The sequence below is a fragment of the Pteropus vampyrus genome, unplaced genomic scaffold (assembly GCF_000151845.1).
Source record: "Pteropus vampyrus isolate Shadow unplaced genomic scaffold, Pvam_2.0 Scaffold486, whole genome shotgun sequence".
Lineage (NCBI taxonomy): Eukaryota > Metazoa > Chordata > Mammalia > Chiroptera > Pteropodidae > Pteropus > Pteropus vampyrus.
This window is the reverse complement of record NW_011889267.1, coordinates 384908-410824: the sequence shown is the minus strand read 5'-3', so window position 1 is coordinate 410824 and position 25917 is coordinate 384908. Positions and strand designations below refer to the sequence as shown.

The 25917-nt window shown below is 44.2% G+C and overlaps 2 protein-coding genes across 6 annotated transcripts; one reads left to right on the top strand and one right to left on the bottom strand.

Annotated features, from left to right (window-relative positions):
* The first annotated feature begins 1181 nt into the window (after window positions 1–1181).
* On the top strand, window positions 1182–15731 carry UBE2Z (ubiquitin conjugating enzyme E2 Z). The gene is made up of 7 exons (XM_011382645.2): window positions 1182–1620; window positions 3500–3572; window positions 5475–5662; window positions 7956–8067; window positions 10564–10676; window positions 11446–11536; window positions 13671–15731. Exons 1-7 carry the CDS (start codon window positions 1298–1300, stop codon window positions 13839–13841), a joined length of 1071 nt encoding a protein of 356 aa, XP_011380947.1. The 5' UTR covers window positions 1182–1297; the 3' UTR covers window positions 13842–15731.
* Window positions 15732–16994: 1263 nt separating this feature from the next.
* On the bottom strand, window positions 16995–24380 carry SNF8 (SNF8, ESCRT-II complex subunit). 5 transcript variants are annotated; one of them, XM_023524691.1, is made up of 8 exons: window positions 24356–24380; window positions 23437–23487; window positions 21935–22073; window positions 20948–21052; window positions 20298–20370; window positions 19205–19367; window positions 18236–18310; window positions 16995–17235 (listed from the first exon to the last, which is right to left on the bottom strand). In XM_023524691.1, exons 3-8 carry the CDS (start codon window positions 22071–22073, stop codon window positions 17098–17100), a joined length of 693 nt encoding a protein of 230 aa, XP_023380459.1. In that variant the 5' UTR covers window positions 23437–23487; window positions 24356–24380; the 3' UTR covers window positions 16995–17097. The 5 variants fall into 5 exon arrangements, with proteins under 5 accessions (XP_023380459.1, XP_023380456.1, XP_011380948.1 ...); XM_023524688.1 differs by lacking the exon at window positions 24356–24380 and adding an exon at window positions 23854–24012; XM_011382646.2 differs by lacking the exon at window positions 24356–24380 and adding an exon at window positions 23854–24012 and having other exon boundaries at window positions 19226–19367.
* Window positions 24381–25917: the final 1537 nt, after the last annotated feature.

Here is a 25917-nt window from a genome sequence, read left to right as displayed (position 1 = left end):
CAAAGTATACAAAGTGCTTGGCACACATTAAGCACTGAAAAAATGTCAGCTAAAAAAACCAAATTTTTAGCTATCAACAAAATTGACCATTATCATTCAAGTCCATAGTTCCTTACTGGAAAATTCACAAAGCTGTGAAAACTAGACTTAAAAAAAAAAATTGGCAGCAAAATATAAACCAAAGTGAGAGTACTTGTATTATATGAATATTTGCAAATGTACCTAAATTAGTATGAATAGTCATACTTTGCTGTAGAAACGTCAATACGTTTGGTTACTTGGTGCTGCTCCAGGTCCAGCTGCATTAACTCTAATTTCTGAAACACATCTGGCCCCAAGGCTTTCCCGGTAAGATCATGAGCTTGTATGCTTAGGGAGAAAAGGGAAAGCTTTTTCTTTTAGAAGGCTTGTTTTCCTTAGTTCATAATATTATTTTTCACCTTGCATATTTCAAGGAAGTCCTGAGGAATCCTTCCAGGATTTAAACTCACAGCCCCTTGCTTGATTCCTGTATATTCAAGGACTTGTAGGAAGAAAAAACACTGAGCTTGGAGTCAGGAGGCCTGATTTTCTTCCCTGTAGCAAGCTTCTCTAGGTCTGTTTCATGATCCCTATGGCAACGCCTAGCAACAGTGCCTGACATTTAGTAAACTCTTCATAAATATATATTGAACAAATTCTAAAACTAGATCGTTTTTCACTCGCAGGTTGATTCTTTTCTTCCTTCCTCTTGGTCCTGCTGCGGGCAGGGGGGCAATGGCAGCCTGCCCTCCGTGGGTGTGGGTGCAGGGAGGAAAGGTAAATCAGAGCCTTTCGGACGGACAACAAGGACCCTAAGCGAGTCAACTCAGTCAGCGCCTCTGTACAAGGAAGTTGGATCCCCAATCCTACTCCATGGGAATGTCTGAGGGTCGCTCTCCTTAAGAAGGGATATATTCCTCCCCTTTCAACACCTGAAAATAAAATATTCATTGGAATTACGCTCTCAACTGCACCTAGGCGTCCGGGGGCACGCCTCAGAACCCAGTCCCGCAAAGTGCGGGGCCAACGCAAGCCTAGAACCCAGGCTCCTCCGGCTAGCTCCTCCTCTACCCGTCCTGGAGGACCGTGGGTGGACGCTCTTGCAGAGCGCCTCTCGCTGGTCGAGGCGGGGGTGGGCGGAGCCAGAGCTGCCCTGCTGTGGCAGCGGAGGGTGGGGACACTCTGGCCCGGCTCTCGGTGGTGCGGGAGCTGGAGGGAGCAGCGGCCGCTCTGGTCGGCGGACGTGCTGCCGAGCAGTCCCGGAAGCGAAGCAGCGATGGCGGAGAGTCCGACTGAGGAGGCGGCGACGGCGACGGCGGGCGCCGGAGCGGCGGGCCCTGGGGCAAGCGGTGTTGCTGGTGTTGTTGGCGTTAGCGGCAGCGGCGGCGGGTTCGGGCCGCCTTTCCTGCCGGATGTGTGGGCGGCGGCGGCGGCAGCGGGCGGGGCCGGAGGGCCAGGGAGCGGCCTGGCTCCGCTGCCCGGGCTCCCGCCCTCGGCCGCTGCCCACGGGGCCGCACTGCTTAGCCACTGGGACCCCACACTCAGCTCCGACTGGGACGGCGAGCGAACTGCGCCGCAGTGTCTACTCCGGATCAAGCGGTGAGCCGGGGTTTTTCCTCCCCCAGCCCCGAGCTCTGGGGTTCGACCTTCCCCGCCCCCCCACCCTTTCCCACTACAGTCGCCCCGCCGCCTCCGTTCTTCCCCCGAGGCGGCCCAGCTGCAAGGCCCACATCTTGCCTGCCCGGAGCGCCGGAATCCAAGTCCACTCTACCCCCGCCCCCAGCCCCACACTCGCCAAACCCCTCCTCGAGTGTTCAGGGCCGACCCCGCCCCTCGGCAACCTCCCGTGAGCCCTTCGTCTCCATTCCGGACACCCTCCCCCATACCTCCCGCCCGAAACCCGACCCTTTCGTGCTTCAGTAACACCCCCTCCCGCCCTCCGCGCCGCCCCTCTCCCCCTTTCCCCACCTCAGCCTTGCTAGGTGCTGCCTGGAAGACCCAACCATCGGGGTCCCCCTGTCGTCTATTCCTAAACCCCGTTTTTAACACACACAGCTTGCTTTGCCTGGCCTCAGACTCGAGACTGGCCTTTTAAATTCCTGTCTACTCAAACCCGCTCCATATATTCTCTTCTCAAGTCTAAAGCTCTTCTCTTACCCAGAATCTTTCCTTGAACCACTTTTCTGGAACCCCAAAGCTGCCCACTTTCACACCTGTTCCAAGAACTCAGGTTTCCTCCCCCTAATCTCTCTCTGGCTTGTAATATCCCACTCAAGATATTTTTTCCTGTGTTTTTTCCTCTGGATCATCTGGTTTACTTTTCTGAAGTAAATATACCCAATTCAAATATAGAAACAAGGTCCTGAGTCCTTTCTGTGCTTACTTCTTGGATGACTGACCTTAGATGCTATTCAATAGATAATATTTTTTCAAAAATTCTTAGAATAGTAGCTATTGCATAGAAAAGGGGTAATGCCTTTTAGTTGTTTCCTGATGATCAGAGTCTTTCTCTCTCCTGCTCTCATCACAATCATCCTTATCTAGGTATTCTCATCTCCCACTTTCCAAGGCCTTTCAGGTATAGCTCTACCTACTTTTCAGGGTTGTAAAGAAAATTAAACAGCACATTGTAAGTGTCTGGCCCGGTGCTTGATACAGGACCGTTTTTCAATCTTGACATACCTTTGAGTTCCACCAAAACTTCTTTCCTCCGCTTTACTTATTTGCACTTTTTTATGTCCCTGTGTACCTTAGTGAGGCCCTTAGCTGTTTCCCACTTAGAATGTCCTTTAGACTCTTGCTCACAACTGATCCATTCTAGTTTGAGATATGACTTAAAAATCCTCTCGCTTCTATAGTAGTTACTATATGTCATCTTCCAGATGTGAGATTTTCAGCAATTTCAGAGGGTCCCCTTTCCAACCTGGAGAGATCTCTGCCCTGTTAGTCTCCTGGGCAAGAAGATCATTGCTCCCTGCTAGCTTACTTGCTTCATATAATCCCCTTGCCAGGAAAGGTCCCTTTCCTCTTTTCCGAAGGTTTATGGAATTCATTTTTTAGTGGAGTTGATGGTACTTTCCCAATTACTAAAAAATCATTTAGCATTCAGTTGTAGTACCTGGGAATCTCGGAGGTGGGGAGTGAATGAATTGCCATGTGGGAGGAAGTGAGAGTAAATGGGATGTGGCTTTTCAAGGGTGACATCTGATGCCATTGGGATCTCTGATTTTTTTTTCCCTCTCCTTACTCTCCCCCTGAGGAAACAATGCCCCTTTGACAATTTACTCTCTGCCTGCCTGATGAGTACTCAGCTGAGATTTTTCAGCCAACAAGACAGTGCAAACATTTGTGGTACCAAGCACCACTTTCTCAAACCCTGGCATCACTGAGGTGATAACAGCTGTCCTGCTCAAGGGATTCCCCTTTTTCCTTCTTTCCCTCACTCCCTCCCCCACCTCCTCTTGGTGTTGTTATACAGGGATATCATGTCCATTTATAAGGAGCCTCCTCCAGGAATGTTCGTTGTACCTGATACTGTTGACATGACTAAGGTATGTAACTTGCTGGGGGTTGGGAGTTATTGGGAAATTGGGCCCATAAAGTTGTAAGAGCCTGAAAGAGATTATCCAGCTCACATCTCTGATTATATAGATAAAGAAATAAAGCCCCAAGAAAGTAAGTGGTTTGCTCAAGGTTACACAGTGAGGTGGAGCAAAGCCTTGAACAGGTGTCTGTTACTAGGGTACCAGTAGATCCCGGTTGGCTTGGAAAGCCCACGTTTACACCTAATGTCCCAGCTTAACTATTAATAGGGCACTCTTTTTCACTCTCACAGGTGCTCCAGTTTGGATAATAAATGATGTGGTCACCCTATCCATTATACTACCCAACTCTTGCCTCATCCGCCACTTGACCTTTATGCTGCTGTAAATCAGATGCAGAGAAGGTTGGGGGTGGGACAGGCTTGAGTGACCGTGTTTATAAAGTTAAAAGTAAGGTATTGTTTAGGCTCCTATCCCTACTGGTTGCTTTTGAGTATTCCTTCCACCCAAATACCACTTGTTCTTGTCCTCCACACCACAAACACAGAGAAAGCTTAGTAATGTTAAATTTCTCTGGCCTAGATACCTAGGATTCTCTGTCATTTTGTGCTTTACCCTCAGAAGAGAGTTTGCGCTTGAACTGGGAAGAAATCAGATTTCCTAAATCTAGTGTTTAAATAAAAACTCATAGTTGCAAATTTCTCATAGTAAAAAGTCAGATTTTGTATTGTTGGTATCTATCTTGTTTTGAATAGGTTTCTCTTTCAATTGATTTTTTCTTTTTATATTGTTGGAAATGTTTTTCCTGGGACATCTTGTCCTTAGTCAAGTATCAATGTTAATATGCTAGTCCCTGGGTTCCCAGAATTGATGCCATGTTGATACCAGTTGAGCTTGCTACTCCAATGACTGAGGTCTAAAAGATAACGTAGGGTGTCACCAGGGCAAGTTAGGGACTGTACTCTGAGGCATTGGATTGCAGGTCCTTTTTCTCTTGCTGTTCATATTCTGAGCAGACTTACATGCCTAGGAGCCTTTGTAGAAAAAGAAATATAACTGAGTTCAGGTTAGGGAAATCTTGTTCAATAATCGTGGCTGGAGAAAGAGAATTTAGTGTTCTAAGTGCTACTGTATTTCCACCCCCCCACCCCCCACCCCTCACCCCTGCCTTTTTTTTAAATTAACCTGTAATGTTTGAGAAAGTTCTAGGGATGGTCTAATGGCTCTGAGTGGACCCTGAGTTTTCCCCATTTTTCTTAGTATCTAACACAGCTGGATGCTCCCTGAGCCACATCCTCCACAGTAGGTTTGTTCCTTTGCAGAGGAAGCAGATACCCTGGGCTTCCATCACAGCCCTCAGCTCTGCACTGTTGTTGGCACTGGTGCTGTAGCTTCCAATCCCTTTCCTCTTTTCCATTCATCTTACCTCTCTGTTGTGCCACATAAATGGAGAGTGAAGTTACAACATATACATGTTTAACCATACATACTAAAAATGTATATTTCTTTAAACATGCTAGGATAATACTTTACAGATGCATATTATATTTGCACATTGATGTTCTATTCATTTGTTAACACACAACACTGATTAGAGAAGTCCAAGCAAAAACCATGCTTTAAGGGAGTTTTAAGGGATACTCAAGGGTGATTTTGGCTAGATTCAGTTTTCACCTTGGGCTCTAACTTTAGAATGTAATCCTGAGTAAGATGCCACTCCACTACAGTGGGATTTCTTAAAATTCCAAACATTAATATGAGTGAGTATAGGCTGTTCATTCTGCATGGTCAGGATATGGAATGTGGATACCAGAGAAAGGTCCCGCTTCTGGCATGGGTAGCAAGTGGAACCCAGGAGGGGTTGGGATGGGACATCACCTCACAATTTTGAGATGGGGTTTTATTTTGCAGATTCATGCATTGATCACAGGCCCATTTGACACTCCTTATGAAGGGGGTTTCTTCCTGTTCGTGTTTCGGTGTCCGCCCGACTATCCCATCCACCCACCTCGGGTCAAACTGATGACAACGGGCAATAACACAGTGAGGTTTAACCCCAACTTCTACCGCAATGGGAAAGTCTGCTTGAGTATTCTAGGGTAAGAGGAGACTTCTAAGTGGCCAAGTTGGTTGTTAGCATATAAATTATTCTAGGCCAGCCTTTATCAACCAGGGTTCCTTATGTGAACTACAGAACACAGAAGATGATTGGAGTGACTGTTTCCTCAATTCTCCCCAGGATGGTACACAACTAATACCATTCTAGATGCAAAAGAGAGTTAATTCAATACGTACAGTGGATGCCTTAGTGAAGTGGTTCTCCCTGAGTAGCAGCTGCACCTGGGAACTTGTATCCGGGCAGAGTCTGGGGCCCCACCTAGACTTCCTAGATCAGAAGCTCTAGGGCTGGGGCACAACAGTCTGTCTGGTAAGTGCTCCAGGTTATCTTGTGCACACTTCAGTTTGAGAACCACTCCCTTAGGGCTTAAGGGCTTAATTCTGTCCGGAACAGGTTGAGAAAGGCTGCAGATCTGTGCCATTCAAGATTGTGGGTGTCTTATTTCTCAGTCTCTCAATGAGTGGCTTTGAAGGCGGCGGTGGTGGTGGTGGTGGTGATGATGATGATGATGATGATGATGATGATGATGATATTTTAACAACTGAAAAATGTCTGAGGTGGGAAATCACATCACACGAAATACAGAAGTTTCAAGTACATTTTGTTTCTGGGTGCTACCGAGGTTTTTGTTTCATGTAGTTCTCATCCATTCCTTTTAATTGCCTTTGGGGGTTAAAATTCAGAATGGAAATGTCTTCTAGTATAGTCTGGATTGATATTTTTAGTGTGGTTTGAATTTCCCTGGGGCAGAGAACTAGTGCAGGTTGAAGTTGAGAAGGTTGCCCAAAGTGGTGATACTGTTTTCTTTCTTCCCATACAAGACATTTCTGGGTTTGTTTGGGGACAAGGCAGCTGATGCAAACTGGAGACACGATTCTTTTTAATCTCAGATACAGGGATATTTTCTGTGATTGTGGCAGTGACAGCCCCCTTAAAGGAGGTTGTTCTTAAAGAAGTCCTTCATGTCATTAGGGTGTCTGTGCTGGTGGGGTAGTGGTCTATGTAACCTATGGTGGTGAGGAAATTTAGTTGTTGCTTCTGTATGAAGTTCATTCATGAAAATGTTTTGTATTAGGTTCTCTTTCATTAGGCTAATATAAAACTATTTTGAGCAAACAGCAGCTCACAGTAGAAGCAGAGGAGGGAAGATGATGGGGTAAAAGTGGCAGAATTGTGTTGGGTGGAAAAGGAGAAGCTACCCTGAAATTGAGAATTTGTCATGAAGAATCAGAGTAGAAAATTCCCATGTGCTCTTAGTTGACCCTACTCACTTTATCAGCCTCATTTCCTTTCCTTTCCACTAGAAAAAATATTAGGCTGATTTACAAAAGAAATTTAATAAAAGTTTACCACATTGACTTGAATCTGAGTATGTGAGGCCTTGGAAAGCACAAAGTCTAGAGTTAGGGGTGAGCAAAACTGAGAAGAGAGCAGATTGAAAGGCGCTGAAGAGCAAGCTCTGAAGTTACTGTTCGCATCACTTCCTTGGGCTTTCCTCAAGTCCAGCAGGGAAAGGGAATTGGCCAGTTAACTTGAACAAGCAGTCCCGGCTCAGGTTGTGTTCCGCTTCCAGTGTAGGTGTCATCTCTTCAATTAATTGCACTAAAAATAAATATTAACGTCCAAGTTCCCTCCTCCCAATATTTGATCATATTTATTGAAAGAGAGGAGCAATTTTGATGTTTCTCTCTTGTTCAAGATGTTTTTCATGTATTATTTTCAGACTCTCGACAATCTAGAGGTGCCCCTTATTCCTTTCCTGTCCTTTGGCAGAGTTCTGTAGTCTTCAGAGAATTCGACACTCCTTGGGGGCTTGATAGAGAATTGGATCTCTGATCATCAACCCCACCACATGGCCTCTAACCAGATGGCTTCAGTCCCCTCTACCTCTGTGCTCAACTTCTCTCTCCTTACTAACTCCATCACCCATAAATAAATAAGTAAGCCTTTTGAGATTCTTTCATTCTGATGAACAGAACCTTTCTTGGCTACTGTTTCTTTCCTAGCCCAAAGAAAATCCCTTCAAAGTTACCTTGCTTGTTTGCCCTCTTTTGTCCCACTGATAAGAGGATTAGGCAGTTGACTGATTTCTGGTGAATGAGGTTGAGACATAGGCTGGGAAATTCCACAGTGTTAATAGTGAAAGAGAAACATTGAGTCACTTAAGATGGTGCTGCTAGGCCCCAGGGTACTTCTGCACTGGTCTTTCTGTGACAGCCTTTCCAGTCTCTCCCTGCCTCATCCTCTTTCATTCCCTCTGATGTGTTTTGCAGTACGTGGACTGGCCCTGCCTGGAGCCCAGCCCAGAGCATCTCTTCTGTGCTTATCTCCATCCAGTCCCTGATGACTGAGAACCCCTATCACAATGAGCCTGGCTTTGAGCAGGTAAGGCCAGGTGGGCCCAGCTCGGCCATAGAATATTGGGTTTTAAGAGATCTGAGAGGTCTGCTTAAGAGTTGTTTTTGTTTTTGTTTTGTTTTGTTTTTTTTTTACCTGGCCCAGCCCCATGTTTTAAACTTGTCACCACAATAGGAGGAAAAAGGAGCTGGCATGTGTGCTTCTTATTGATGAATTTCTTTCCTCGTAAGTTACAATAACACTGTCAGGTTATTTCCATTTGACTTAGGTTAATCTACCATGTGGAAGTCAGTGGAGTCATTTGGAAATTAATTCTGAGTCTGCTTTGGGGGCTGTCGTATCCAGTGCGTTCTTCTGTATGCCCCCATTCTCCAGTATCCCTTTGAGGTGATCTCTAATGACTGCTGCCGAGCCATTCAGTCTTCTGGACTTAGTTAAATACAGTTGACCCATGAACAATGCACAGTTGAAAATCCACGTATAACTTTTTATTGTGCAGGGGGCTCTTTGCTTCCACCGATTCAACCAACAGCAGATTGAAAACTTTTCGAACCACAGTTGGGAATGTGAAGATACTGTTTTAGATCTGTTGGTTGAATCCGTGGACACAAAACCCGTGGATAAGAAGGGTCGATTATATTTCCTGAAAAAAATCCACATATAAGTGGACCCCTACAGTTCAATTGTATATTGTTCAAGAATCAACTGTACTATTACTTGATGAGCCAAAGAAGCTAGTCATCAGCTAAGGCAAGAATATTTAGTAAATGCTGCCAAACTCACATTTTCTGAGGGTATGCTATATGCTAGACACTGCCGAGTTTTTATATATTATTAATATATGTTATATATTAATTTCTCATTTAATCCTCATATTAGCTCTGTGAGGTAAATGTTGTAATCCTCATTTTCAAGTGAGGTGATTGTGGCTTAGAGAAATTAATTAACTTTCCCAAGGACACACCAGATAAGGATAGGATTTTTGCCCTGGAGCCCAAAGTTCTTTTATTGTTTCAGAGTGCCTTCTAGGATTACTTATGTGCACAGGAAAAAGAGTTCTAGTGATATCCCCAAAAGATAATAATTCAGTCCAGGTGATTAAAACAACTTAATTCATTCTGAAACTATTTGAAATGACATTAACCTTGATGATTCTTCTATATAGACTTGAACAAAGGGAAATACTCTTTAAGAATGAACAAAAACTATTACCTAAATCATCCTCTTCAAACAAATAGTGTATTTAATTTCAGAAGTAGGTAGAAATGGAAATGGACCTCATCGGCCAACCAGGAAGCTGATTTTTAGGTCTTTCCTTGTTTGGCAATTCAAGAAATGTGACTTTTATTCTTAATACTTTCAGATGTTCTAGTTCACAGCACCCTCTTGTCTTGGTAGTTTTTTCACAGTTCCCCAGACAGAAAGAAATGCCAAACTGTTCCATTTGTTAAGTAGTTAGGTCCAAACAACTTATTTCTTTTTTAAACAACTCTAATGACTTAGTAATAGGATGTGTATCCCTTTGGCACCACACAACTTTTAAAGTCTTGGAACTATGTTGAACCCACCCCTCATTTCTGTTCCCCACCGTTTTCATGTGCTATACTTGCTGTTTTTCAAAGTAGTGACTGAAAATCCAGCTTTACAAAGATAATATGTCATTGAAAGTAATATAATGCAGTTAAAACTACCTAGTGCTCTAGGTGTAAAAAAAACACCACAACAACAAACCTTGCCTACCTCAAGCTAGTAGTTCCCGTGGTATTTGACAGATGTTAAATACTATGGTTTTCCTCAAAAAAGTTAAAAATGCCCCTGTGATTTTGCCTTGGTGCATTTTGGAACTATAGTAGTGGGCTGAAGGTATGTATCTCTTTTCTGTTCATGTTTTTATCAGAGGCCAAGGCTCTAATTGACCGGAGCTGGTGTTAGGGGGAGCATTGAAGAGCAAAGGAAGGCGAAATGAAGGGAGCCATACTCCCTTCTGTTCACACCCACACATTCATGTTAGACCAAAAGTTGGAGTTTTTCTTCTGAAAATTTCGAGTTCTACTTCTGATAAATTCATAATAGTTGATTCAGTGATGGTAGAAACCTACAGATACATAACGTAGTTAACAGGAACCATCCTGAAGTGTATAGGTTTTCCAGACTGAGACTCCTGATGTTATTTATACCTTTTGTTCCACCGTCATTCTTGTACTTGGTTATTTCCCACTTAATCCTTAGCTGAGAAGCCTTTCATTTCAAGCTTTAGCAAATTTGATGGCTCTGGTTCACTGCTTATATGTCAAATGACCCATAACAGAGGATGGGTATTGATATATGCACCAGAGGAGTTAAATGGTCTCAAAAATGAAGGTGTGATTGCTCGTCATGGATCTGCCATACAGTGGGAGAGGTATCCTCTTAGTTCATTTGCTTGGGTCACATACCTCATGCTAATCCTGAAATCTCTTACTATTGGCTTTTCTCATTGCCTAAATTTTGTATTTGGATACTATGGTGTCTATCACATTACAGGAAAGACATCCAGGAGACAGCAAAAATTACAACGAATGTATTCGGCATGAGACCATCAGAGTGGCGGTCTGTGACATGATGGAAGGAAAGTGTCCCTGCCCTGAACCCCTACGGTATGTGTCAAGAGAGCCCACCTGGTACTTGGTATTTTTGGAGATTTAGCTGGTTCAGACCTTTGGGGAAAAGTCCAGTGTTGGGCACCAGAGAGAGTTAAATAAGAAGGAAGTAGTTTTAAAGCATGTAGTTCATGCTTTTTTGGGGTGGGGAGGGGAGTGGGGGGTGAGGCAACCCTTGGTTGACCTCACAGATTACAAGGACCTTGTCAGTTTACAATCCCTTATTTTTTTATTTTTTACGCCTACAGCACCTGGTCTTCCTAGGTGGCCTCCCATCCAGTTCATACTTTTAAAGAGCACGTGGCTGAGCGTTTCTCTAGAGGAAGTTCAGAGAGAGCTTCTCTGTTCTTGGAGCCTGCCAGGCTTATTAGGAAAGACATAGTCTATGTACCTGGGCATATTAAAGATAGTTAATTGTTCTACAGCCCAATGAGGTGTAGAACACTTGATAATAAATAAATTTCCTAATGTTCAAGTTTATGTATGAGTGAAAACTAGAAGAGCAAAGTGAGAGTTAATGAAACAAACTTCCTAGGACAATTTTGAGTAAGGATTAGGATTTGGGATGGCCTATGGAAAACAAATGAGATTGAGCAAGTCATGGGTTGAGGTTGGGATTCAAATGATTGATTTTAACAGTTGTTTTCATTTTATAATCCCTAAGGTATAAGGGAAATCAACCATGGGCTTGGGAACTCTAGCTGTTTAAGTTAGATGGTGAAAGGGCCCTCTTGTTTCTAACTTAAGTTCTCTGTTTATTTTCCAGAGGGGTGATGGAGAAGTCCTTCCTGGAGTATTATGATTTCTATGAGGTGGCCTGCAAAGATCGCCTTCACCTTCAAGGCCAGACTATGCAGGTAATGCAGCCCTTGTTATTGACTTCAAAGATCTTATAGCAGCCCATGTAAAATCCCCCTACAAGGGTGACATCTACATCTCTCATAGAACTCAGAGCCGAAAGGAACCTGGTTCAGTTGAATAGCTGAGGCCCAGAGAGCAGACTGACTTGCCTAAATCCATATGGAGTTGGTTCTAAGTTCCTGGCATAAAGTAGGTACTCATGAGTAGAATCTGAATCATCCTTTCTAGCCTGGAACTCCTTCCCTTCTTGGTCACTAGTCTTCAACTCAAGAACATTCAGCCCTCTCAGAATCTTAGGGATTATAAGAATCATCTATTGGAATTCTATCGCTAGCTCAAGGGTGCTAAGAGAAAGAAGGCTTAGAAAGAAGGGAAGCATTAGGTATGCAGTAATATGTGTTGAAAGAGTCCTATTACAGGATAGTAACCGGTTATTCTCTGCCCCTACTGGGGAAGTGTGTTTCTGCTTCCAGTTAGAATCAGAATTTAGGGTGGTTTTAACAAAGGGGTTCTCAGTAAACCAAATTGTGCATAGGCCAGATATAAACAACCTGGTTGGTAAGCGGGTGAGAATCCCTGTGTTCTTACCTTTTGGATCATTTACTGGTGGTCTTGCTTAGAAATGTGGTGACTCAGATAAGTGACTAACGTTCTCTCCAGCTCTTCTTGAGCTCTCCCCACCCAGCCAGCACCACCAGCAGTAGGAGTAAATGTCTTGTTTCCTCAGTTGCTACTTAGAAATTTAGCTTCCCTAGCCTTCCTTCAAGGCCTTCCCACCCACCTGCCACATTTAACTCAAAGGGCAAGGTCAGCTCAGGAGTAACTTGTTTCCAAAACCATTTTTGTGAGTATATTAAAGATGATGCATGCCATGGTTTGTTCACCATCAGGAATTCTCATTGCTGGTATATGGCAGCATTTCCAATATTCAGTCTTAAGGAAAAATAACTTGCGATGAGAGAGAGAAAGGGAGAAGCAGCAGTTGGGCAGGAGAGTGGATAGAAATGGAGCCAGTGATGAAGGAAGAATTGGAGAATTGATAGCTCCGGAGTAATTGTGGAGTTCAGCCTTTGGGGAATGTAACCCTCATCAGTGAAAGTGTGAGATGTGGTCACAATGACTGTGACTTGTGTCCACTGGCCCCTGATCATGAGGGTAATGTGTAGGCAGGAGTGTGGAAAGAGTTTATGTGGGAGAAGCAAACAGACTGTGAGAGGGGAAAATCGTATACCTGCCAAGGAAAGAGGTCTCCACTATTTTGAGCCCTGGCCACATTACTTTGTTGCTATATTCCCTGTGTAACATTTTAAATTCCTTTCTTTGTATATCCTCTAACCACAGTTACTTTTGAGACTTTAAGGACAGTTAAGCCCTTTCTATGTAATATTTGGGGACCTTTGATCTAAAATGACAAGGACTAGGGTCAAGGCTAGGAGGTGGCCTTGGCTCGATGCCCACAAACCTGGACAGGAATATGATGATTGGTTCTTGGGGAAGAATATAGGTGCTTATCTAGAAGTCAGAACTTCTGAGTTCTAGACCTGCCTTTGACCTTAGAAAAGCAAATTACCCTTTTTGAGTACAGTAAGTCTTCATTTAACATTGTTGATAGGTTCTTGGAATTACGGCAAAACCAATTTTACCGTAGGCTAATTGATATAAATGAGTTGTTCTTTTTTGTTGTAACAAAAAGGGTGTTGAACAAAACGATGTTATTCAAGGACCTGCTGTAGAGGCAATGAAGGCTAATTTTCCCCTTGTATATGATTTTTATGAGGTTAATTGAAAAAACAGCATACTTATTACAGTCCTGGTCTTGAATTTCTCTTCTTCATCTATCTTGCCTTTACCCCGTTCCCCTTCAGCATACTGGCTTGCCTTTGAGGAATGCAAACATATCTGAATGTTGCTCCAAGCCTGGGCAACACCCCTGTCTGTGGTGGTAAACGTGCTATAATATTCCTGAACAAAGATTGTCGTCTTCTGTTCGGGACTGTCTATGCTGTGCCCTCCTCTGTTCTTATGACTCAGAAGTTAAACATGTGGTTCACATGGGTCCAAAGCTGCGCTCTCTAGTGTAAGCCACCCAGACTTGAATCTTCCATCCCACTTGTCTCCTTTCCCCCACAGGACCCTTTTGGAGAGAAGCGGGGCCACTTTGACTACCAGTCCCTCTTGATGCGCCTGGGACTGATTCGTCAGAAAGTGCTGGAGAGGCTCCATAATGAGAATGCTGAAATGGACTCTGACAGCAGCTCCTCTGGGACAGAGACAGACCTGCATGGGAGCCTGAGGGTTTAGACCCTGCTCCCCTCTCCCTTCCTCCCACTTGAGAGTCCCAGCAAAGTTCCTTCCCCCTACCCCACGGATGGAGAGGCACTGTGTATCTCCCTCCAGACGTGACGTCATCCTGCAAGATGGCAAGAACCAAGCAAGCTTGGATCCCAGAGTGTGGGAGTGGGGAAGCTGTTCCCGACCTGACCTCCTTGGCTCTCGAGCATCTGGGGCTATATTCATCCCATATCAGGGGCCAGGGTACCTCTGCAGGAGCACCTAGGGCGAGGGCCTCTGGCAAAAACAAAACAACCAACACACCTCTCCACAGGGCCAGCTCCTTAGGGATAGATGGGAGACAGAAATTGCAATTCCAGGAGAGGGTGTGCCCAAATGATTTATGGGGATATCTGGAAGGGAGCTCGGGGTGGGGGGCTGTCTGTGACACTTAAGCAGTCTGGGTGGTTGTCTGTCTGTCTCTCTTCAGTCTTGAAGCAGGGCTTCCCAATGCCCTTTTCCTCCCTGCCTCTCTTCCCCCATTATTTCCCATGGGCCAGCATAATTTTGTTTTTCCTAATTTATAGTCACTGTTCTAGACAGACCAAAGAGAAGGAACAGTGGTGGAGTCTAGGCTGCTGATCAGTAAGCTTTACCTAGCACCTGAGCACCTTTCTCTTCTGCCCCCCCATTCCCTCACCCATTTATAGATTTAAGACATAAGGTAAATGTGACAGACTGAACCAAGGTCTTGGTAAAGCCTGCACAGGCACCGTAAGAAGCTGAAAATGCTGTTTATTCCCACAATCACTGATTTGAAAAGTTTCCAACACAGGCAGCTGCTGTGTGTATGGGATTAGAGCCACTACATAGAATAGTCTCTTACAGATTTTCATAAATACTAGTCACGATGAGGGTATTTCTCGGGGTGAGGTGAGGGGGGAGACTGATGCTAGTCCTATTGTATTTTATTTGGCTGTCCTTGTGTATTTTCACCCCAGCCTGTAGTCCTCCCCTTCCTCACGTCAAAGCCCAGGGACTTATGGGGAGCAAGGGTAGCCAACAGCCTGCAAGATTGGGGCTGGGACTCTGGAGACTCCTCCCCTTCTCTTTCTTCCCCCCTCCCTCCCAGCTGCTCTTTGTCACTGACTCTGATGGGTGTTTGCCTGGCTGTGTCGCTTCTCTATCTGTATTTAGCTGCAGTGATCCTTTAGCTGGTTGGCTCAGAAAAATGTGCTTTAGGTGCCCTGTAATACTGGGCATTGAGGGAATCATCTTTCCCCTTTCTGATGTGTTCTCCCTGTTTTCCAGATTATTACTGTTATGGCTCCCAGTGGGGTATTGGTGACCCATGTGACACAGGGCCCCCCCAGTTAGTATCCCGCCACATTTAAGGGAGAGGATAGCTTGTACCTGCTCTGCCAGCTGCTATGGAGGCCTCTGCCTTGTGGATCATGGGACTTCCCTGGGAGAGTTGGGAAGGGGGTTGGGCACAAAGGAGAATGTCCTACTTGGGAGGGCAGGAAGCAAAAAAACTGGACAGGAAATGGGTCTGGGGATCGGAAGTTTATCTTGTGTATCTGAAGGCTGGGTCTTTTCGGAAAAAGAGTCAAAAAGAGACCCTGCTTCCAATTTCCCTCTTCCATTCCCTGAACTAGTGCAGGGCTTAGAAGAATGCCCTTGGTCTGTTGATCCAGTGTTGTCTGTCATCCACTTAAGTGTTCCCACTTTCAAGTGACAATCCTCTCCTTGGCCCTACCATGGGCAGAGTATGTCTGGCATACTGGCCTGACTTTTACGCCCTAATCTTGAGTTGAGGAAATATATGCACAGGAGTCAAAGAGATGTCTTTATATCTGACTGTACATAAATGAAGTTTTTTTTCTTTTTGGTGCAATAAAGTTTGTTTTGGCAGAAGGAGGAAGCGCCTGTGGGTGTGGGAGGGTTTGTGTAAAGGAAAAATGGGGTCATCCTGACAACTACATACCTCACCTAGGCCAGAAACTGTGAGGACAAAGTGCTCAGTGACTTGTCTGGAAGCTGACAACTTGGGTTAAATGATGTGGATGGGAGCAGGACTATTGGTGACAAAAGTTTTCTACCATCGAGAAATGGGGTCTTTATGAGGCGGTAGCTCTGGCAGTCAAGGAGAGGAATGCCATCTTAGCCTCAGTTACTTCCAAAGAAGTACCTGCCCAGAAACTGGAAAGAGAGGTAGAAACTATACATCCCCTGTTAAGGGTGTCTTAGCCCTGGTGTCTAAACGTGGATGAGCCAAACCATTGGGTTTTCAGTTTTCTGCTACTAAACCAGGGCTCCTTAGGAATTTAGCAGAGTATGAAAACTGGCTCCTAGCTTATCACCGCCTTTCTTGCTATCAGAGGCTCTTTCTGGTGCAGAGGCTTTCCTCTTGGCCATTTGTGTAGAAAGAAGTTACACCATGTCCTGCCAGCCTGTCCTGTGCAAAAGTGTGGGCTTAGGTAAGTGGACCTAGGCTTTGGTTCTGCTTCTTAAGCTGGTGGTCCCTGGTAAATTAGATTGCTCACCTGCAAAGTTAAGGATATCTATTTCAACTTTTAAGGTGGTTGTGAGGATTAAACTGGGCACAGGATAGGTGTTCAGTAAATGATTTTTCCCACCACTAAGGCTAGAGGGACCTGGTGGTCAGTACAGAAGGAAAAGCTAGTAGGGAATTTGAGAAACTACTACATTCACTATTGGTTGATTCCCCTCAAATTCCATTCTTCCCTCTAATCTAACCATTTATCATTAACCTCTATTCCCTTCACACTCACAGCTGAGTCTGTCATAACCTGGAATCCCTGCAGAGGAAGCTGGAAGAGTGAATATTTACTATAGTCCGTTAGGATCTGCATTTGAGATGTAAGGAACATTTATAAGGGAGAGGTTTGAATTAACACAGGCTGTAATTTGTCTCAGGGCTATAAGGAGAGTAGACGGTCAAGCTGGAAGACATGGCCTTCATTCTAGGCCCAGCTCTACCATGGACTTGTAGATGACCTGTGCAAGTCATTTTATACATGCTCGCTGTTACCTTTGTTACTCAGGTTACCCTTACTGGATAAATGAGGTTTTCTCCAATAAAGATGCAATGTGAAGGCACTTTAAAAAATAAAATAATGGGAGAAGAATATTGGGGGAAGAAAAAAACTTGGAACATTATTTTGTGTTTTTTTTTTTTTTTTTAAACAAAGTTGTCCAGGTTTTATTGAACAGCTCCTCCCTCTTCTCCCTGCCTGCTGTGCCCACTTCCACACTCCTAGAGTCAGGGGAGGGCCTCTCTGGCCTCCTCAGCTGTAATCTCCTGGGAGTAGAGGTCAGTGAAGAGAGCTGGCAGCCAGTAGTGGGCTTCCCCTGGGGCCTGCAAGTCCAGCCAGGCCAGCCCTTCCTTCAGCAGGTGTTCCTGGAGGGAAAAGGGAGGAGGAGCCATGAGAAAGGAGTTTACACAGACAAAGTAGATAAATAATCCCCAAACCTATTTTGGCTTCAATGGGGTCTTCAAACTACTACATGAGTGCCTTCACACATTTCAACCAAACTGGAATGATCTGGCCTTGACCTTTGCCTGAGGTGTAAAAAATGCCACCAAGTCACTTAACCTGTGCTGCTGGAAAAGAGGGTAAAAACAAAGTTGGATGTTGTGGAAAGAACGTAGGGCTACAGAAGTATTTGCTGTTTGGCCTTGAGCAAATCACTGACTCCCTTCACTGAAACAAAATGGAGATCACTACCTTTCAGTTAACTTACTGGGGAACAGGCAGATGCAGATAAATATTTTTGGAGAAGTTAACAGAAGGACCATATTAGTATTAGAAAGGACTTAATTAGTTCCTACAGCTGGAAATAGGCTCGAGATGGGTTGGTTCTGCTCAGTATCATTAAACAGATGTGTATGTTACCCCCACTCCACAGATGAAAGTGAGTCTATAGGTTGACTAGATAAGGAAGACGGTATTAAAACCCTACATTTCCATGCTACTATTCACAACATCAATCTTTTATTAGTACCATGAAATTTGTATGTATAAAATTATATATATAATACTCTATAGATATGTAATTACCATAACTAGTTAATGTCTTCCACTCTGAACTGTTACTTCCAGTACAAACGATGTTAACCATCTGACCAGGCTCTACAGGTTAGGAGAGCAGCTGGCGATCCCCCTGTAGCAGTGACAGCCTGGTTTTACATGTGTGTCAAGGTTAGAAGCCTGCCTTTGTGAGTTCTACCTCAGTGCCATCTTCAGAGAAATGCTGGGGTTACTTCTACTGTGGCAGCAGTAGCCTTCAGGACAAGAGGGCAGCAGAACAGGCTGAAGCTCCTGCCTGTGTGGTTTCCACCCACTCACCTCTTCCCATCTGGGGCCTATCTTTTCTGGGCCATTTCAAATGTCACATACCAGCACTTGCCGTGCTCGCTCTGTCTCCCATTTAAGTCTGGCTTTGATATCACTGACAGTCACGTAGCCATTTTTCTGAAGGAAGGAGGAATGGGGATTGAGTCAGTTAAGAGTGTGGCTTCCCTTTGAACCCAACATCTGCCCAGGGACAACTGATTTATCCAGACAGGAAGAGGTGCTGCCCTTGGGCAAAGAAAGCCTAAGAGCATAGAAAAAGAATGTTTAGAGGTTCCAGCAGAGAGAAAGAAAGGGAGAGGGAGGGAGGTAAGGATGACTTTCAGGGTGATAAGGGGTAGATTGAGGGGTTCAGGCCCCTGGCACTAAAAAATTTAGACTTTCTCATAGATCCCTATAGAGTGTGACAAGGGAAGACTCAGAAGGATTGATAGGAAGTGATAATCATTAACCGTTCATAATCTAAAATATTTAAATATTCAGCCCTTGCCCTGCCTTATCCTAACTATTCCTCCAATCAAGATAAGCCCTTCATTTAGTTTTGTCCTACATTACAAAATTAAGAAAACTGAACATATCTTCCCTAAATACATGGTAAAGATTTAGGGGAAGATGGTATATGCTTAAGGCATTCTGAGGAACAGGGGGGATGGCAAACAAGATTAAACATTTTTTTAACATTTGTTTTAAAGAATCTACAAAGTAACTTTAAGAAGACATCCAAGAATCTGTCTAACCAAGGGAATAGCTGTCTGCATGCCTGTCGACACCACTAGACTGTAAGCTCCTTGAGAGCAGGAACTATATGGTACCCATCTTTATAGGGCCCACAGCCTAGTCCAGTGCTTTGCACTGTAGCTGATCAATAAATGTCTGCAAAATAAGCACAGGTCCGAGTAGTGCATCCATTAGACAGTTCCAGCAAAAAGATCTGAGTGATGGGGAGGAGATCAGAGGTGCTCCAGAATCCCCTCCCACATTGTCCCTTACATGTGCGCACACACACTCACTCACTCTCAGAAGGCACACCAGTACCTCTGCCAGCTGCAGCACCACAGTGTGATCCATATTGAGCTCAGCTGGAACAGACTGAATGAGGTAAGTGCCGCCCACAGGGATGATGCCGAAGCCAGTGCCAAGTGCCTTTAGTTTCTTAATGGCCCTGATCAGGTCGTCTCTGCAATGAGGAATTGCTGCTTAAAGAACCCTGCAGACCACACCTAGCAATAACTCAGTTTCAGCTCTGCCCTGGGCAGGATACCCTGACAGAAGACTCAAAAGTCTGCACAACAGTTAACTACAACAGTAAAAATGTAGGGTTAAAGGACACCAAATGATGTTTGGATATTCAAGGGAGACAGTCAGACTCTCTCTCCACTCAGCAAACCATTCCAACATTGGACAGAGATAAAAAATATGCCTACAGGAACCCATTGGGAAATGTGGATGAATGAGCTGAACATAAGAGACAACAGACAGTAGTGTGAACTATGGCAAAATAGAAAATGCTTATCCCATTTTAAAGTGGACAGCCTGAAGCTGATTATTGCCATTTGGAAATTCAGGCCCAGTACTGCCAGATTTTCTGATTCCTTAGTTGATAACTAACTAAAATTAGGGAAAAAGAAAACCTATAAATCAATGTGTAGACCACATATGCAGCCCACATAGTGACAACATTTTTTTACCTTTTCTCCAACTGGAGTCACAAATAGGCTCATGAACCAGGTCAATTTATACCCCAGCTCCCTTCCCCAGCCTCTCTCAGTCCCTGCTCTACTCTCCTTGACCTCAAATAATCTCAACAGTATACAAAACCCCAAGAATGTTAAAAAAAAAAAAAAAAAAAAGCATGCATGAAAAAATACTTAGAAGAAAATATAGCAAAATGTTTAACAGTTGCAATCTCTCAGTTGAGAAATAATGGACAGTTTTTGTTTTTTTATGTCTCTCTGTATTTTCGGTTTTCTAAAATAAAAACTTTTTTCTGATCATAAAGAGGAATAAAAATGATTCCTGAACTATCCTAGACATATAAGCAGTAAGGAGAAAAGATACCCATCCGAAGACCTTCCTATACTTCAAGGGGTTGGAAGGCAAGACCTACTGGCTAACATCCTGGGCGAATTTGCCCCTTCCTTTTAGCACCTGTTGATGTAGTTCCTCCAGAGTTATCAGACCTATTGTAGAGGTGGGACAGAAAACAGAAGGATTACCTTTATGGCTAAAAAACCCAACCAACCAAAAAAATTCCAAAGGCAGTATCATTTTTGAAAAACTATAAATGCTCTTTAGACATCAAGACTATGTCTATTTATAGTCAATGATTTATAACTGGTTTTAGATTTTCTTTCTTCCCTTTCCTTCCTTCCTCCCTCCCTTCTTCAACACAGACCATGTGATGTGCTTAAGATGACATCACTGGATAACCATTCTTAAGGTCACATTTTGGAGAGCACAGAAACTCAGCTGGCATCACTGTACCATATTTCCTACCTCCTTACTATTTTCTCCAAAGATCTTTGGCCAGGGCTAGACCTTCCTGGCCAAAGATCTTTGGAGAATAGAGACAATCATTCAGGTAATTCCATTTACCCTTGGCCTGGAAACCTACTATGGATTCAACTGCATGAAGCAGCTAAGATGCTTCTCAAGACCTTTACTGGCAGGTAGACTGCAGGATGGGAAATATCTTTCAAGGTTTTTCTGCCTCTTAGAGAAGTCCAAAGCCCAAGCCACAGGACCTAGCCATCTTACCTCCATTCCGGTGCTTCAGGGCCAGGCACACTTCAATGATCTGGACGCCCAGCTCATAATAGAAGTCTCCCACGCCTAACATCTCAGACCAAAATCCTTTTCCAGCTAAAAAACAGAAAAACAAAAGCTAGGTTATTCATTAGTTACATCTTTTCTTTCAAAGCTAGATTAAAACATCTATCCCATGGGAAGTCTTCCTTGCCTAGCCTTAAGTCCTTCTGTTCCATTCATTACTAAGGATCCTCAACACAATCTGATTCTTGGTAATTCCTGCTAAGAACAGGCTCAGTTCTAAAGGGTGCGCAATCTAAAAGGTATTTCTACTTGGCTGCTAATTCTGGCTTGGGATACTATAAAAGTGAGTTTTCCTTTCTCAAAGCATACAGTGAAATATAATGGGACATATGGTCTAGACAAGGCTAAGAGAAAAAATATGCAGACCTTGAGCATTCAAAAATCCATTGGACACATTGTTTTATTGAGTGAAAAATGCAGATTATAGAGTTGATTATAACATAATCCATATATGTAAAAAAAAGTTTATTAATATAATAAAGGTGTCGAGAAAAACATACCTTAAACTGTTAACAGTACTTTACCTCTGTAATTATGAAACAGGGTCAGAAGACTACTACTTTCTCCTTTCCCTTTTTCTCTTCTATAATGATTGTGTAATCACACACTACTTTTATTAAAACTAAATTATTTTTTTAATAAGGGGAAAAAATAGCTATATGAAATTCTACCGTAGGTTCATTAAAGGGAAGATCACATACACTGGCTCCTCAGCCTGCACGCCAGCCTCTCCATCTTCTCTACCAAACTGGGCACTTAGCTGTCCTGCTAGGCCCTCCCTAAAGACAACACTCTCTATATCCCCCCACATGCCCTTCTAGAAGATGCTCCACCAACAGTGGTAACAAGTAGGTGGCTTCTGTCCCTTTGGAATCCTAGGAGAACACTGGACCCCTACAGACAACTCCTTACAGGCCAGAGGATCCACCCCAATGGTGGCACACATGTCCTGGAACTGCACTCGGAACTCAGGATTCTTTCGGATCTCTTGCTTGTGCTTGCTGGCAAATTCCTCCAGGTTGGTCTTGAACATGTCCAACTGCTTCGACATCTGTAGGATGGACAAGGGAGAAGTTAGGGGCAGCCCAGCTAGGTGATAATCAGATGTCAAAAATAGGTCCCTGGCCCAGTGGCAAGGCAAAGGCTGAAATAACCCATCCCCTCAGGCCTACCAGTGTGCTATTTTCTGTTCTTGTTCTTTTGACACCTGCCTCTCCTTCACAGTTCTGTTGTCAGCAGAAATGAGATGCTGTAATGTTTCCTCAGTTCTAAATACGTGTTTTTTCACATGTTCCTGTTCTAAAGCCAGTTAGATGCATCTAACAATCAACGTGCATATCTAAGGTGGGGCTTCTTTGCTTTATCCCAGAAAAACTGTTATTAAATTGAAGGTGCACCTCATGATCCATTTTGTCTTAAAAATGAAGGAATGCAGCATTCATGCAATGGGAAATCTTCAGCCACTGACAGAAAAGGCTAGATAGGAGAAAAAGAAAGCCTGGCATGAATTAGGTGTGCAATGCTTGTTTAATCTGAGTCATGGACCTCCTTGGAGATTGACTGCAAATAAAGAATCCCTGAAGGAGGGCTGTGGGTCTACCAGATTACATTCCAAAGCTAAATACAAATGGTTTGGGGACTTTCTTTTATTTGTATTACTCCTCACAAAGCTTACCTTCTACCCCACCAAAAGTAACATTTTTGTCCCAATATCTTATTTGCTAAGTATTAGAAACTTATACATTATTATAGTCACCATTTCCAGATGTTTCTTGCATATCATCTCCCCTATGAGTGGGAGCTTTTGAAAAGCACAGCCTGTGTCTACTATCTTCCCTCATTTCAAGGGCCCATCTCACTACTTAACTGCTTTCTCTTCTTCACCAGTCACAATAACTAAGTAAACTCAGGGTATGCACAGAAAAGGGAAGTGCTAGAGAAGGAACTTGTTCAGGAGCCACACCCCCATCACTTACACACACTTCTGGTATGCGCCTAAATGTGATATTGGTGGTGGTGGGTGCCACAGGTTAGGCAATAGTTTAATGTTATTCTTAGGTATATAAAGTAAAAACTCCAAAAGACCTAAATCAAACAGCTCTACCACTTACTATCCATGTAACTTTGTATAAATTACTTACCACCTCAGGGTCCTCAATTTTAAACTAGGAAGAAGAGTGTTCCTTCCTGATAGGATTGTCAGGAGGAATGAACAAGGCAGTCTATGTAAACAAAATGGATACCTGTCTGGGCCGCTATAAGCAAGTCACCTAAAAGATCTGAGCAGCCCAGAAATCAAGATTTGCCAAATATTCTATTTTTGGTTCAATCCAAACAATCTAATTGATATTAAAGCCGTCTTGTCCAGCCTTGTGCGTTCTCCCTTCATTCCTAGAGCCTTCTAACCGACTCACCTGGGCCAGCTGGTCCTCTGCCAAGACAGTCCCTCGCTCCTTATACTTGGCCTGTCAGACAAAGAGACCAGCATGAGTTAAGAGAGTGGGCGCTGGGGGCTCCCACTTGTACTGCCTCAGCTGAAGTATGAAAAAGAGGAGGGTCTCTCTGGTTTTCCTTAGGAAAAGGGATGAAGATGAGGAAGTAGAATGGACGACTCGTCTGTAGTCAAATTTGGAGAAGTGTGGGAAAGGGCTGGTGGATCTGGGGATGCTGGCATTCCAATCCACCGGAAGGTGGAGAAACTCCGTTCTTGGGGGCCCGGAGAAGCCCGTCAGACTCTGTTGGGATGCGATTTGAGGGTACAGAGATCTGCTTCAGAGACTTAAGTCTCCTGCAGGTCAGTGTTGGCTGTGGGTCCGCCTTCTTCCCCTCACCTCGGCAAGCTTCTTCTTGGCGATGGCGCCGGCTCCCACCCCGCGGCGGTGCATCCCCGCCGTGGGCCCGCGGGCCGCCCCGCTGCCGGGACCCCGGGTCTCTACGTCCCGAGATCTGCCGCCGACTCTCCAACGCGGAAGCGCGGCTCGTGCGTCATCTGCGCGCGCCGGAAGCTAAGCTCCGACTTCCTGCCGCGGGGCTGCTAGTCTCCCACCGCCAGGGGCTCGGGTTTCTCTTTTCGCTGATGGCCAAGCTCCGCGAAACTGGGCGGCGGGGAAAGCGCGGGTTTGGGACGCCGGTCCCCAGCTACCTTTGTGCGGCTCCTCGCTCCCCACTAACGTGGGTGCCTCGGACTCTCTCGTCTTTCCACCACTGCCACTCCACCGCTACCCCAGCCAGCAATGCTCATTGGCCGCCAACTTCGTGGCAGGCGCGGAGTTGGGCACCCAGTGTTCAATACAGAGCACAAACCAGAATCCATTCTACACTAATGGAGCTTACCTGTTAGAGCCACACGCGGAGATTCTGATTGGTGAAGGCCTTACAGTTAAGAACTGGGACTCTGGAGTTAGATTGGTTCTATAGCTCACTTCCCCTACATATGGTCCAGTAATTTCAGGCAAATTTCTTAATCTCATTTGTTCCAGTTTCCACAGTTGTGAGGATTAAGTCAGAAAATGTCAAAGTATTTAGTGCAATGTCTGGCACATAAGTAAATATCAGCTGTGATTGTTATAAAGTCTGGGGTAGTATTAGTCATCTGTGTGTTTAGGTGATTTCAGTAGCATTACTGAGTCAAAAAAGGAGCTAATAGAGGATTCTTAAGTCAGCGAGTAATAAGATCAAATTTTTGTTTTAGAAAAATTAGTGGCAACCTTGACTTAAGTCAGTTTAAGCAATCTAAACTAGAAATGAGAATTAGAACTAAGATAGTGGCAGTAAGGACAAAGAGAATGGGACAAATTGAGGAGATATTAAGAAGGTAGAATGGTAAAACTAATAAGACGGGCAGACTGAGTGGGGAAGTCAGCATGATTGATGCTCAATTTTCTGGCTTGGGCAACAGTGTGGTGCCATTGGGGGAGGGGGGAACCACAGCATGAAGTTGGGAAAATAAGAATAGTTTTGAAAATGTGGAAATCGAGGTCTGTAGGTCATCACAGGAGAGATAGCCAATAGTCATTGCATGTACCATGATGAAGTTTACAGAAAAAGCTGAGCTAGGCTGCAGATCGAGGTAAAAGGAAAAGGATAAGAGGATGGGAGCAGAGATTGGTGGCATGATGTTTAGTTGCTATTTTGGGCCTTAAGGGATGATAGAGCCATGAGCCCTATGAACCTGGGTCCCTGAGGATTTTGTGGAGCAGAGCTGTTACACCATCCCTGGGCCTCCTGCCACTGGATGTTTATGAGAAAGAGAAATCTTTGTTCTATCTTTATAAAATCACCGTTGTTTTGTGTTTTTGTCATTTGAAACAATACAGTCATAGTCTTACCTTCAGATTCATTCTCATACACGCTGTCAGACACTGAGCTCACATAGCATAAGCTGCCTTAGACACAAACTTTCTCAGACACAGATTTGTCCCCCCCCCCAACACAAACTAGCCTTTTTAGAACTGATTTGCTCCAATATACCTACCTACCCCTCTCTGTGAAAAACACACTAGCCCCATACTGACACACTGACCTCATGTCCTCATTTTTCTAATACACCACTCCCTGACACAAAAACTTGACCCTTTAGATACTCACTGATACTATCTAGACACATCTGCTTCATTTCTCACTTTTTGACTCACACTATATGACCACTTAAGGTACACACACTGATCCCTCACTCACATTCATGACTTCAGATTTAAATATTCATACCCTCAAATGCACACGTACATACTCACTCCTTTAGGTATACACATTGGCCCTTGACAAACCTCGGTGTCACCCTCAAGCAGACATGCTCATTCCATTATTCAGACACTTTTGTTCTCCTTTATAGTTTTAGAGAAAGTATGCTGACCAGTGATATGCTGGTTAATGTTTAAAAACCATCTCTCCAGATT